This window comes from Chiloscyllium plagiosum, chromosome 43, assembly GCF_004010195.1.
Source record: "Chiloscyllium plagiosum isolate BGI_BamShark_2017 chromosome 43, ASM401019v2, whole genome shotgun sequence".
Lineage (NCBI taxonomy): Eukaryota > Metazoa > Chordata > Chondrichthyes > Orectolobiformes > Hemiscylliidae > Chiloscyllium > Chiloscyllium plagiosum.
This window is the reverse complement of record NC_057752.1, coordinates 6,740,446-6,754,684: the sequence shown is the minus strand read 5'-3', so window position 1 is coordinate 6,754,684 and position 14,239 is coordinate 6,740,446. Positions and strand designations below refer to the sequence as shown.

At 40.0% G+C, this 14,239-nt stretch overlaps 1 protein-coding gene across 6 annotated transcripts in view; it reads right to left on the bottom strand.

The window, feature by feature from the left end:
- ikzf4 (IKAROS family zinc finger 4) overlaps window positions 1–14,239 on the bottom strand; it is a 140,126-nt gene that overhangs the window by 56,985 nt on the left and 68,902 nt on the right. For 5 of the 6 annotated variants that reach the window (XM_043681863.1, XM_043681862.1, XM_043681861.1 and 2 more), the window contains exons 4-5: window positions 5,193–5,453; window positions 890–1,057 (exon numbers count right to left, since the gene is read on the bottom strand). In XM_043681863.1, coding sequence (XP_043537798.1) covers window positions 890–1,057; window positions 5,193–5,453 — 429 coding nt within the window. The remainder of the gene's footprint in view (window positions 1–889; window positions 1,058–5,192; window positions 5,454–14,239) is intronic. The other variant, XM_043681865.1, reaches the window with a different exon arrangement.

The following is a 14,239-nucleotide window of genomic DNA, read 5'->3' as shown; positions in this document are numbered from 1 at the left end:
CTTCTTTCAAGAAGGGTTACATCTGAAACGTCGACTTCGCTACCTCCGGATGCTTACTGGCTCGTTGCATTCTTCCAGCCGCCTGCCTGTCTACTTTGGATTCCAGCATGTGCAGTATTTGTGTCTCTTACATTTAAAGCTAACCACATTTTTGTCCAACACAATTTTAAATAAAAGCATGTATCATTTGTAACCTAGCTGATTTTATCTCGTGAGGTTCTAGCCAGCACAGCTGCATTCTGAAAAGTCGGACTCAACTGGAACTCTATCAACAAACACATTGACTTGGATCCCATTTACCACCCCCTGAGAAAAAGAACAGGAAATGACATCACCAACCCAAGGAAACCAAAACAAACAAATAAAAAGCAGGCCACACCACAAGTGTTTCATGCGGAGACTCACTGATGATATTGCCTAGCATGGTGACGAAACATCCGAACACAAACCTCCCAGCTCAGTGAGCAAACCTACATCCAGAACCTCAACCTGAGCTACAAATCTTCTCAAAACTCGCTATCTTTCTCATCTCTTTGGATAAGCAGGAAACAATAAGCATATCCACAGAAGCGTAATAAGAACATGAAACCTTTAGGAGAATAATAAGTTGCATATTAAAAATTAAAGAAATGCTGTTAATTGTAAATAAATCGGATACATGTTCTGGTTAAATTGATTCAAAACCTTTGCTTTGCTCACAGAATGAAAATTGAGACAAAGCTGATTTTGCGCAAATTATTCCTCCCTTAAATCCAATTCCATTGTTCTAGTTACTCAATTTCTTCCCAGATCTTTAAAACAGCTGTTGTGCAAGGGAAGGTTAAAATTTTTTTGTGTGTCAAAAGTTCACTTTTCTCTCCATGTTTTTGACAAAATTCCACCCACGAACCTGCATGCGTTCGGAGATGTCCGCTGAGTGCATCCCTTCTTCGACAGGCATAATTGCAGAATGGACATTTAAAAGGCTTCTCCCCAGAGTGTAATTTGATGTGCCGCAGGAGATTTCCTTTCTGTGTGAATGAGGCGCCACACTGGTTACAATGAAAAGGGCGTTCACCTGAAGAGGAAAGATTATACAGAAAGGTCAAAGAGCAAGAAAAAAAACAAGCAACTAAAAAACATATTAGCCTTTCAACATAGCATTCTTTGTATTCAGTAAAATCAAAGATGAGTGTGCTGGAAAACACAAGATTTTCCAATTTCTGAAATTCTAGGTGATGCACATGACATTTGCAATGAAACTGACTTTTTGAAACAAGTGACGATTGTAAACAGAAATAATAATTGGTATTCATATAATGCTTTATCATGCTTTTCTTGGCATACCAAAGTGTTTCACGTACAATGACTTGCTTTGAAATACAATGAACATTACCATTTGATAAACAGCACTGTGCCATAACGGAGGAGATGGATGACCATTTCATAGTTTTAGTGGTGTTGAACAGCAAGAATTTGCCAGAATACTTGGTAAATTCCCTACTTTTCTTTGAATAATGGATTCAGCATCCTCCTGCACCAATGGAAGATGCAGATGGAGTCTTGGTTTAGTCTCATCCAAATGGCATCTCTGACAATGCAGCCAGTTTCTCAAGTGCCGGAGCCAAGATTTCACGTTTAAGTCTTGGAGCGAAGTTAAATCCAGAACTTTTGAGGCAAGAATTCTGCATAAGTCACTGAGCCAGGTCGTCACTAGACCAAACAATGTGCGAGACACAACCAGTTCCAACCTTTAGCTAATTTATCAACAAAATCGACTATCATATAAATCATCATTTTTAAATCACTTTGAAAGTATAAGTCTTGTCTATTACCAAGATGATTAACTGTATATTCAGTTTAATGACACTGCTCAGACTGTCCTGCTTAAACTGGAAAAATATATGAATGATAAAGAGTAGACTACTCAGTCCCTCAAGTCTGTTCCACGATTCAGTGAGATCATGGCTGATCTGTTTACTCCATGTTCCTACCTTTTGAGGAAGACAGTGCCAAAGACTCATGATTCAGAGAAAGAAATTCTCAAATCATTCTAAAATTAGCAACTCTTTATTTTGAAACAATGACCCCTAATTCTAGATTCTCCTACAAAAGGAAACATCCTTTTCGTGTGCAACCTGCCAAGACCCCTCGGACCTTGTATCTTTGAATGAAATCATTCCTCGGTTTTCTAAACTCCAATGGATACAAGAGTCAAAATGTATGTGCTGGAAAAGCACAGCAGGTCAGATAGCATCCGAGGAGCAGGAGAGTCGACATTTCGGGGTATAAGCTCTTCATCAGGAAGAGATTATGCCCCAAAATGTCGACTCTCCTGCTCCTCAGATACTGCCTGACCTGCTGTGCTTTTCCAGCGCCATATATTTCAACACTGACTCTCCAGCATCTGCAGTCCTCACTTTTCCTTCCAATGGATACAAGCCTAGCCTGTCCAACCGTTCCGAAGGCAACTTATACCTCCCCACCCCCACTTCAGATACTAGTTTAGTAAATCTTCCAACACATTTATAACTAAATTTACCCTTAAATAAGGAGACTAATACTGTATACAGTACTCCAGATGTGGTCTCACCAACGATCTGTGGAATCAAAACATAGCTTCCTACTTTTGCATTCAGTTCCATGACATTCCATGACTATTAACAGGGGCAGAGTACAAGGGCATAGGGGTTATGCAGAATTTGTGTGAAGACATGAGTTAGACCTCAGCTCAAGTATAGCGTACAGTTCCGGGAGTCACTGTTTAAGAAGGGCATGAATGCATTGGAGAGAGGGCAGAAGTGATTTGAGAATGGTTCCGGGGATAAGATACTTCAGTTATCAAGATAAATTGGAGAAGTTGGGTCTGTTTTCCTTGGAGAGAGGGCAACAGATTGAAAGTGATTTGTAAAGATGTCAAATGCAAGGTAAGCAAAAACGCTTTCATAGCTTGTGGTTCTGGTCTGGCATGTCCTGTCTGGTAGTGTGACGGTGACAGGTTTAATCGAAGGATTCAATATGGCATGAGAGGGGTGTACAAAGAGAACTAATATGCAAGGTTTTTGGGAAAGGGCAAGAGAACCGCATAATGTTACGATGCTCATTTGGAGAGATGGTACAGACATGATAGGCCAAATGGCCTTGTTCTACACCATAATAATTCTGTGACTAGCTTCTGTAATCACTTGCGATACCTATATATTAACCTTTTGATATTCATACACAAGAACATCCAGATTCCCTCTCCAAAATCCCACCATTTAGACATGCTTTTCTATTCTTCGTGCCAAAATGGATAATTTCACATTTCTTACATTACACTTAACTTGCCAGATCTTTGCTTACTCACTTAACCAATCTATATCCCTTTGCAGCTTCATGACCTCTTCACAACTTACCTGCCTACCTATCATTGTGTCATCAGCAAATTTCACAACCATGCTTCTCACCCCTTCATCCAAGTCATTTCTATAGATTGCCCCAGCACTGATCCCTGTGACACGCCATTTGTTAAATAAAAAGAAATTCATTTACATGTTCTGTTTCCAGTTAGCTAGCTGATCTTCTATCCAGGTCAATGTGTTACTCCCCCACATACCATGAGCTTTTATTTTCCACAATAATCTTTGTTGTTGAACTTTATCAAATGCCTTCTGAAAATCTAAGTATATTACGTCTTCCCCTTTGCCCACAGCATGTTATTTCAAGAACTCCAATAAACTGGTTAAACATTATTTCCCTTTCACAAAATCACATTGACTCTCCCCGATTACCTTGATGCTACAATATCTTTAATAATAGCTTCCAACATTTTCCCCAATGACCGATATTAAACTAACTGGCCTATAGCTCGTTTGCTCAAAACAAAATCAGGGAGAGAGAAAGAGAGTTACAGTCACTATTTTCCAACTAGTGGAACGTTCCTCAAATCTAGGGACTTTTGGAAAATTAAAACCAATGCATCAACAATGTCACTAAGCACTTCTTTTGTGACCTTAGGATGAAACCTGTCAGGATCCAGGGGATTGTCAGCACACAGCCTCAACAATTTACTCAGCATCACTTCCTTGGTGATTCTAATTTTTTTCAGGCTCGTCTCTCCCATGTCTTAATTTACAGCTAAGTCTGGGACATTACTTGTATCATCAATACTGAAGGCTGATACAAAATACCTCTTTAATTCATCAGTCATCTCCTTATTAATGCCCCAGACTCACTTTCTATAGGACGAACACTCACTTTGTTAACTGTTATAGCTCAGCTCAAGCAGTTTACAGAATGTACTAAAGACAACAGAAGGCAGATTAAAAAGCATCAATTACTATTTAATCATCAGAACAGATACTCAGATCTATAAACATATGATTACAAAAACCAGTTAATGTTGCAGTTAGATACAACCAGAGGAAAAATAAGCAAATGAGAAGACCAAAAGAAGCAGCTAAAAAGTAAATTGGAAACCAAGCAGTGAAAGACCCTTTCGGCTTTCTTGCCACAACACAGATTAAAAATTACGAATCAAAATCAAATTTCAGTAAACATACATTCTGCAAACACAGCATTCTAGCCTTAAACATACAAACAAATGCAACTTTTACGAGTAAATGTTGTGCTCATGCTGAGAGACATCAATACTGGGAAAAGGATTGTGCGCCTGGCACACACTGGTCTGATATAGTGCAGGTTTGAAGAAGGACAAAGCTCACTGCTTTAACGCACTTTTAAATCCGCAAAGAAGAATCAGCCTGATACATCAGTGCAATACTTTCATTTTCCACCCAAAACGTTCACTGGGTTTTAGCAAATACAGTGCCAGCTTAGTGTGATTTTATATAATAATATGCTGAAACTGGCTACATTTTTGGCTTTGCAGATATGTTGTTGCTATGCTAGGTTGAGAGAGAAAACGAGAAAATGGAAGTGTAAAAGAACAAACAAAAAGTTCCAAGAACAGTTTCAGAATAAGCTCCAAGAACAGTTTCTGAAGGACTCCTAAAATATATCCAAGCTGAGTTCTACATTCCTCAAAGTGGTGTGGACACTACAGTTCCATTAGTCTGCTCCTATAACCACAGGATCCAAGGAATACAAATAACTGGCCAAACGTCATGGCAAATCAATCACAAACGAATTTCAACAACTACCACCACAGACAGAGACTTTAAGCCCCACTACATGCCACTCCATTGCCTTACTTGTGTAAGCATACTTACCAGTATGGCTCCTCTTATGTACCATAAGAACATTCGGTCCGATGCAGACCATTCCGCATAGATCACACTTCAGTTTTCCATTAGGAAGGCGAATCCCTCCAGGAGAATGAGGTCCCTGCCCCGTGCCCTCAAAGAATCCTAGCGGGTCCGAAAAAGACACATCCACAATGACTGCTTCATCTTTATCACTAGCGCCATCCTCCTGTGTCAGAAGCCTCCCTGCCTCTTGATCGCTGTACATCTCAACCTTGATGGAGTTGGCTGCAAATGAACATCAGAAATGTCAGATGGAGCCATAAGACGACAGGGCTAGACACCAGGTATGGGGCGTTGTTCAAGACAGGCCAGGGGGCAAACTGGTGTGCAGCAACTAAATTTTATGAACCCTCACGGAGCATCCTTAGCGAAACATTCGTAAGGTTGAAGCAAGAGGTGACTCAATATTTTAGATGACCCATGTCAAACCTCATTTGGGAGGTCACTTGCATACAGTTTTTTTTTGGGGGCTGGGGGGAGCTATCCAATTCTACAGCACTGTTGTCCTTCAGCTTATGAGCACACAATGTACATAGATGTATAAATAAAATTACAAATACATCAAAACACACACACACCACTCAAGTCATTTTGCTCATTCAAGTTATTTGATAACAGCATTAGATATAACACCAGTTGTAGAAAACCATTCCCTGGAATGAAGCAATAATTAGAATAAAATATACAGAAGATCCACTCAAAGAGTACATTTGGTAATGGACAGAATTGGGCTCTTGAAGAGCAGTCAAGGGTAAATTATAGGATAACAACGACCTGGAGTAGCAGACAAACTGCAGCACAGCTACGATAACAGAAACAAGGGAGCAATCGCTGTGATTAAGAGAAGACTCAGGATAACTAAACACACAGAAAAACATGCACAACAGTTAAATAAAGCCACTTTGAAAAAAAACCCTCTTATTTTCCCATGTCATCTTCTTCCAAATAGCTTACCAGTGAACTCTTTCCTCTGTAAATAAAAAGAAGAGGAAATGTACACAAGATGTGTGCTACTTTTTAGCAATCTAAGCATTTGATTTAATTTCTACATTTTTAGTGCAGTACTATTTTTATTTTTGTTCTGGTAAAAGTACATCACTGCTGGGAAACTAGACCTTTTATTCCACCTCCCCCTCCCCCTCCCACCCCCCACCTCTGGTGCCCTGTAACGTGCTGCAGCACTCATGACATTTATAGTACAGAAACTTGCAACTTTACACTCCCTGTATACTACCCCAAATAAGCAGCAGGGTGAATTATCCACAAAACCATCGCTGTTTAAAAAAAAGTTTGGAATATTTTTATACTCTGGACTTCTCCCTCCTAAGAAATAGTTAAAACCGCTCAAACATCCTGTCACACAAGAGGACACTGGAGACTTCCACTCCTGCAATCTGGATTCTGCTGAAAGCTAGTTCCTGGAAGGAACAGTAGCACTTCACCTCCAAGAGAAATTTGAGACATGAACCATTAGCAATAACCCAAAGGTTTGGAAATGAACCATTAATGGTCAAATTGTTGAGAAGAACTCTGTTTCCTAGAGTTGCCATTTACCATCAACATTTTTCTTTCAACCAGGAAACTGGCCAGTTTGGAGTACTGTCTTCTCTACAGTAGCTATCATGGCTACTCCTACCTAGTCATGGAAAAACATGGGCTTGCAGAAAAACGCCATTCCCTTTTCAGTCCCACTACCTGCCATTGGAGACACTTGTTGAAGGCTTTAGAACATTCGGATGGCAGTCCAGAAACTCCTGAGATTAAGATCTCAAGAGTAACCAAGCAATACAATTAATAGCCTTATTCTCATCCCCAACAAAATTTGATAATATAAAAAAAGGCTTCTTTAAATTCAATGAGTTAACAAAAAAGGTTTAAAGTTAAGATAGAAGCTGTTTTCAAGTTAAAATATTACCTACTACGAGAAATTTATCTTTCCTTCAAACTTGAAGGTTCACTGCCAAATACTACAAGCAGTGAGTCCGTTAATAAAATTACATGCATGACAATACTAAATTTCTAACAGAGAAACAAAAATGCAAGCTGTCAGAATTTACACATCTTTCCAGCTATCTAGGAGAGCTTTTCAATTTAAAATTCAGGGATTAAATTCACATATTCATTCAGTTTAAATGAAAAGATGACACTGCAGAAGATTCAACTCTAAAATTAAAATTATATTATTGTGGATGAAATGTAGCCATGCAATTGTCATTGTACCAGAGTCCAAGTCAAGCAGGATACCAACTGAAAATCAACAAACCAATCCTGCAGTACAATTCCCACAATCCTTGGCCTTTCAGTTCTATGAATGCAAAATCAGTCTGAATGAAAAAAGACTTTATACTTTGCGCATTAAAATGTCCAATTCAAAAACTGTCATGGCAACGTGTGCATTTGCCATGGTAGCACACCACTCTGGTACTGCAGTAAATGCCGACTGAGAACCAACTGGAACTCTCAAAGATAACAAGCAAAAAAAAAATTGCCATTTAAAATGCAGGTCATATTTCTTGTCTCCATCTATTTCTCTCTTTTTGCTTCTTTTCAATTTGCTCGTCTTGAGAAGGCGCCAGCATTTCCTGGGTTATGGTTTTAGAGTCATGGGCTATGCCTTGTTCAAGTGGCTATTCACGTGAGAGCTTGGATGGTAAATGCAAAGTTAATTGGATTTTATTTGACAAAAAAAAGATTCAAAGGGACAATTAAGGAAGATATTAAGGGGATGAAACAAAATGAATCCCACAGCTGAGCTCAGGCACCATCTAGGAGTGCCTGGAGCAGGGGTCATGGGTGGTTTTATCCCACTCAGCCCAGCAGCACAAAGGCTTGCAAACCTACTGTCAATTTCACCACGTGGCATAGACTGAGTGTCTAATCTGGAACCTTCTGTTTTGTGTGGTTTTGTGCTACATCAAGCTGTGTATAGACCCAGTACTGCAGTCACTGGGCAAGACCATGCCAATGTTAAATCTTGTTCTTTCCACTGGGCACACACTGTTTTGAGGGCTAAAAGGCAACTAAGTGGCAAGTTAGCTTTAGTAATGTTTTTCAAGACAGAAAGTACTCCAAGTTGATCCTACGGCAACTCAGCTGCCTATTTCCCTTTTGCTATTGGGAGGTTCTGAAGGAGGAGCACAGAACACACTGTACAATACATTTTTGAACTTCAAACATCGTCCCTTCTGTATACCATATCTGAAAACACAGGCCCATTTACGCTAAGTTGAGCAAGTTTTTTGTTAGACCTTGCTAGTTTGGAAAATATTACAGAAACTCAACATGAAAAAATCAATTTGGGTTTCTGTGTTTCTTACGCAATCATAAAAGTTCAGTATTTCAAAATGCACCTTATACTTGAACTATCTGATTGAAGAAACTAATCTTAGTTTTATACAATACCGACTTATTGGAAAGTTTACACAGTGCAGTGCATTTGTTTCACTGTTTTAACATACAGATCAAGGCAGCATTCAATAAATTAGTACAGAAAGTTGATGTACTGAACACATGGTCAAAATTCTGACCTGGCAAAATACTACCACAGCTCCTGAGGTAAGCACGGAAAAACTCGAAAGTTAGTTTTAAATTAAGGTAATTACTGGTAAAGAACAACTTTCAGCTCAACTATCCAGAATGGCTGAATGTCTCTGATTTAGCATCCAATTGGATCTTAAATGATGCTGTGACTTTTTTCTCCATATCTGTATCGGAGATTCCACCTACATTGTGATCACAATGAAGAACTTCCTAATCTCAGTCCTAAACTCACTCTGTAATAGCTTGAACCGGTGTTCCCTTGTCATTTTAACTTAGTTGACACTTTAATATTTTCACATTATTTATTAACTCATATCTATAAAGGTCACCTTTCTGTCTCCCCTGAATTACCTATCAAGGCTGAAAAGCCCAAGTTTCTCATTTCTTTCCTCAAGCCACACCACTACTATTTTACAGCCTTGCAGCTTTTCCTCAAACAAGATGGCTAAAGAGGAGAAATAAAAAGAAAAAAATACAGGAGCATACAAGAGAGGTATTAAATTATACTTCATATTTGTTGAGTTAATTTAGAACTAAGCAAAAGCAACTAAAGCTGTTGCAACAAAATTTAACATGAAAAGAAAATCAGTTGCCCAAGTTAGCTAAATTATGGGAGCACTTCCAATCAACCAATAAAATGTTGCGAGAAATAAAGCAAACTTGACACACACAGAGCAAATACAGTGAAATCAAGTTACCGATGACAGTGGCTTTTTAGGTAAATTTGAAAAGGAACAATCCCATGATCAGTTCAGATTGTATCAGTTGCATCAAATTGTGGCAGCTTTATGTCTCATTGTACAGTACACATTATTTCACATTAAGACAAAATTGATGATGGTAAGGTATAACTATGTCATTTGGTTGCCCATAAAATCTTTCAAGTGATCAAAATTCCCACACTTCACCCTTCTTTTCGGATAGATATTGCACATTTACAAATTTTATGACTGAATTCAATTACTGAATCCCAGATGAATCCACAGGGAGGAATCTGACCAAACACTCAGATATCACACTTTTCCAAGTTAGGAGATAAGATTTGAATGCATTCCCTCGAAAACAGATCCCAACACCTGTGTGTGAAGTCTTCAGAAGATATTTTGTCCCAACTAAAAAGATTGGAGGCTCACTGAAGAGGTTATAGTATGGTGACAAAACATCTGAAAACGAACCTTCCAGCTCAGTGAGCAAACTTACATCCATCACTTCAACCTGAGCTACAAATGTTTTCAAAACTCGCTAGGTTTGTATAAGGTCACAATATGTGGAAGAGATTCTTTGGCTTAGTATGCTTCAATTCAACAGAGTGTTAGAAGGAGTAATAAGCCTTCCACCATGTTAGCAGTTCCTAAGTGTTAGGTTTACTCCTTTCCCCAAAAATTGAGATCCCTAACTTATGTCAGCTTGGTTCAGTAAGATCTTTTATATCTGATTCAAAGGGTATGAATTTAGTTCCAGGGAAAAACTTGAGCACATGAACTAGGCTGACATTTCAGTGCAGTACTCAGAAGATGCCGCATTGTCAGAGGTGATAGCCTGTGGTTAAAATGTTGAACTGAAGCCCCCTACGTGCTGCTGGCTCTAGCTATTCAGGTGGACACAAAGGGTTCCATGTTAATCCTTGAAAATAGGATATTTGGCAGGTATCCCAGTTAACACTAAAACATAAAACAGATTATTGGGCATCCGTTTCATTGCAGCTCATCAACTCTTACTTTGCACAATTCCCTGTGTCAGTTGCCTATATAAGCTCTGTATGTTAAAGGCATTTGTTAGAAGGGAAGCAATTTCAGACATTTCCAAGAAACAAGACAAGATTACATGATTGCAAGTTTTTTGTTTTGCCTTTTATACTGCTGCTACGAAACAAGGTAAATGAGCTTATAGCACTGATTGAAATAGACAGATACAATGCTGTGGGTATCACAGAGACATGGCTACAAGGGGATCAGGGCTGGAAACTAAATATCCAAAGCTACACGTCGTATTGCGCAGATGAGCAGAGAGGGTGGGGTTGTCTTGTTAGTAAGGAATGAAATTAAATCAACAGCCAGAAGTGATATCAAATCAGAAGGCATAGAATCTGTTTGGGTAGAGTTGAGGAATCACAAAGAAAGACTGACAGGCGCCCTAGCAGTCGTCAGGATGTTGGGAAGAAATTATGTCAGGAGATGGAAAAGGCATGTAAAAAAGGTAATATTACAATAATTAAGGGAGACTTCAGTATGCAGGTGGACTGGAAACATATAGTTGATAGTGGATCTCAAGGAAAGGAATTCGTGGAATGAGTACGAGATAGGTTTTTTTTGGATCTGCTTATGGGAGAGCCCACTAGGGAACAGGCAATTCTGGATTTAGTGATGCGTAATGAGGTAGACTTGATCGGGGGCTTAAAGTGAAGCAACCCCTATGGGGCCATGACCATAATATGATGGAATTCACTCTGCAGTTTGAGAGGGAGAAGTTGGAATCAGATGATATAATGGAGTACAAGTAACTATGAAGATATGAGGGAGGAACTGGCCAGAGTTGATTGGAAGGGGAGCCTAGCAGGGAAGAGAATGGAACAATAACGGCAGGAATTTCTGGGGTTAATTCAGGAGGCAGAGCAGAAATTCATCCCAAGGAAGAAGAAACATTAAGGGGAGGATGAGGCAACCATGGCTGACAAGGGACATTGGGGACAGCATAAAAGCCAAAGAAAAAGCATACAATGTGGTGAAGATTAGTGTGAAGCCAGAGGATTGGGAAGTCTTTAAAAACCAGCAGAGGACAACTAAAAAAAGGAAAGGGGGGAAAGATGATATGATTAGATTAGATTCCCTACAGTGTGGAAACAGGCCCTTCGGCCCAACAAGTCCACACCGACCCGCCGAAGCGTAACCCACCCAGACCCATTCACCTACATTTACCCCTTCTGAGAGTAACCTAGACAGTAATATAAAAGATGATTGCATGAGTTTTGAAAGATATCTAAAAAGGTAAGAGAGAGGCAAAAGTAGACATTGTACCAAGAGAAAACGGGTTGGAGAAGTAGTAATAGGGAACAAAGAAATGGCAGAGGAACTGAATAGGTACTTTGCATCAATTTTCATAGTGGAAGACCCACCAACAGCATACCAGACTGTCAACATGGTTGGGGGCAGAGGTGAATGTAGCGGTCATCACTAAGGAGAAGGTGCTGGGGAAGCTGGAAGGTCCAAAGGTAGATTAATCACACGGACCAGAAGGACTACAGCTGGGTTCTGAAGGTGACAGCTGAGGAGATTATAGAGGCATTGGTGGTGATCTTTCATGAATTACAGGCTGGTTAGCCTGACCTCATTCATTAGTAAGATTTTAGAGTCCATCGTTGAGGATGAGATTGCAGAGCACATGGAAGTGCATGGTAAAATAGGGCCGAATCAGCACAGCTTCATCAAGAGAAGATTATGCCTGAAAAATCTGTTAGAATTCTTTGAGCAGGTTAGACAAAGGAGAGCTAGATTTCCAGAAGTCCTCTGACGAGATACCGCACAGAGGGCTTTAAATAAGGTAAGAGGCCATGCTGTTAGGGGCAAGGTACTGGCATAGATAGAGCATTGGCTGACTGGCAGAAGGCAGAGAATAGGGATAAAGGGGTCTTTTTTGGGATGGTAGCCGGTGACTAGTGGAGTTCCACAGAGTTCCATGCTGGAATCACAACTATTCACATAGGAAGAATAGAGGCATAGATTATTTTCTAAATGGAGAAGGGCTTTGGAAATCTGAAGCACAAAGGGACTTGAGAGTCCTACTTCAGGATTCCCTTAAAGTTAACACGTAGGTTCAACTGACAATTAGGAAGGCAAATGCAATGTCAGCATTTATTTCAAGAGGCTAGAGTAGGGATGTACTGCTGAGGCTGCATAAGGCTCTGGTCAGATTGCATTTGGAATATAGAGGGAAATTTTGGGTTACATATCAAAGGAAGGATGTGCTGGCAGTGCTGGGGGTCCAGAGGACATTTACGAGAATGATCCTGGGGATGAAGGGCTTATCACGAGGAGCGGTTGAGGACTCTGGGTCTGTATTCAATGCAGTTTATAAGGATTGGGGGTGTGCGTGTACACAGTTTTGATTGAAACTTACAGAATACTGAGGCGCTTGGATGGAGTGGACATGGAAAAAATGTTTCCATGAGTAGAAGAGACTAGAACCTGAGGGCATAGCCTCAGACTGAAGAGATGACCCTTTAGCATGGAGATAAGGAGGAATTTCTTCAGCCAGAGGGTGGTTAATCTGTGGAACTTATTACTGCAGAGGGCGATGGAGGCCAAGTCATTGAGTGCTTTAAGACCAAGATAGTAAAAAATTCTTGATTAGTAAAAAGCTCAAGGATAATGGGGAGAAGGCAGGAGAATGGGGGCGAGAAGCTCATGAGCTGTGATTCAATGGGGGAATAGACTTGATGGGCTAAATAGCCTAATTCTGCTCCTATATATCTTATGGTCTTGTGACTGTTATTTGTAGTGGTCCAGAGTACCAAGCAAAAACTTTATGACAGCAGCTCAACATTATCAGCCCACTTTCACCTTTACAGTGACTGCAATTGAGGCTTTGACAATTGTCAAAAACCACAACAGTTGTTATTAAAATATTCCAGGTGAAAAATAGATTTGTAGCCCCCTCCCTCATTCCGTGATGTAAAAAGACAACTTGGCATTAATGTAGAAAAATATCCCAAGGTGATTTGCAGAACCAAGACATTAAGACAAGTGACTCAAAACTGAGTGAGAGATGGGATTGCAAGAACTTGAAAAGAATGAGGCGGAGGGTAGGACGTTAGGAGAGTACAACAGAACATGGGTCGAGGCCGAAGGAGGCACAATTGCCAGACAGTGGGAGAATGGGAATACGGGATGCACAAGAGGCCAGAGTTGGAAAATTGCAGGGTTCTCAGTCAATATGCAGATTGAGATGGTTACAGAGCTACAAGGCATTGAAGAGGAAGAGGAGAGAATTTTAAGTTGGAGGTACTGGTGGATCAGGAGTCAATTTAGGTTATTGCATACTGGGAAGATAAATGAGGAAGACTTGGTGTGGGACAAGATTCAGGCAGCAGAGCTTTGGATAAGCTTGAGCATTTGAAGGGTGGAATTTGGGAGGCTAATGGTCAAGTGTGGAGGAGACATATGCTCAGATGAGGGCTTCAGCAGCAGATGGACTGAGGCAAGAACAGAATTGAATAATGTTACGAAAGTAGACAATGACAAAACAGAAACGGACTTCAGGATAAAAAGCTGCATACGCAATTCCGTAAATGGCAGCAAGGAACATTGCTGAATGGTATAAACATCAATAGTTAGTTCAAAAATATTAGTCCTCAAGAATGTGAATTTAATGATTTGATGAACTTTAGTTGGAAAAAACATGCTCAAAGTTCACTTTCTCAATTTAATTTTCTAAACAAACTTGGAAAACTTCCTCCATTATCATTCTACCCTGTC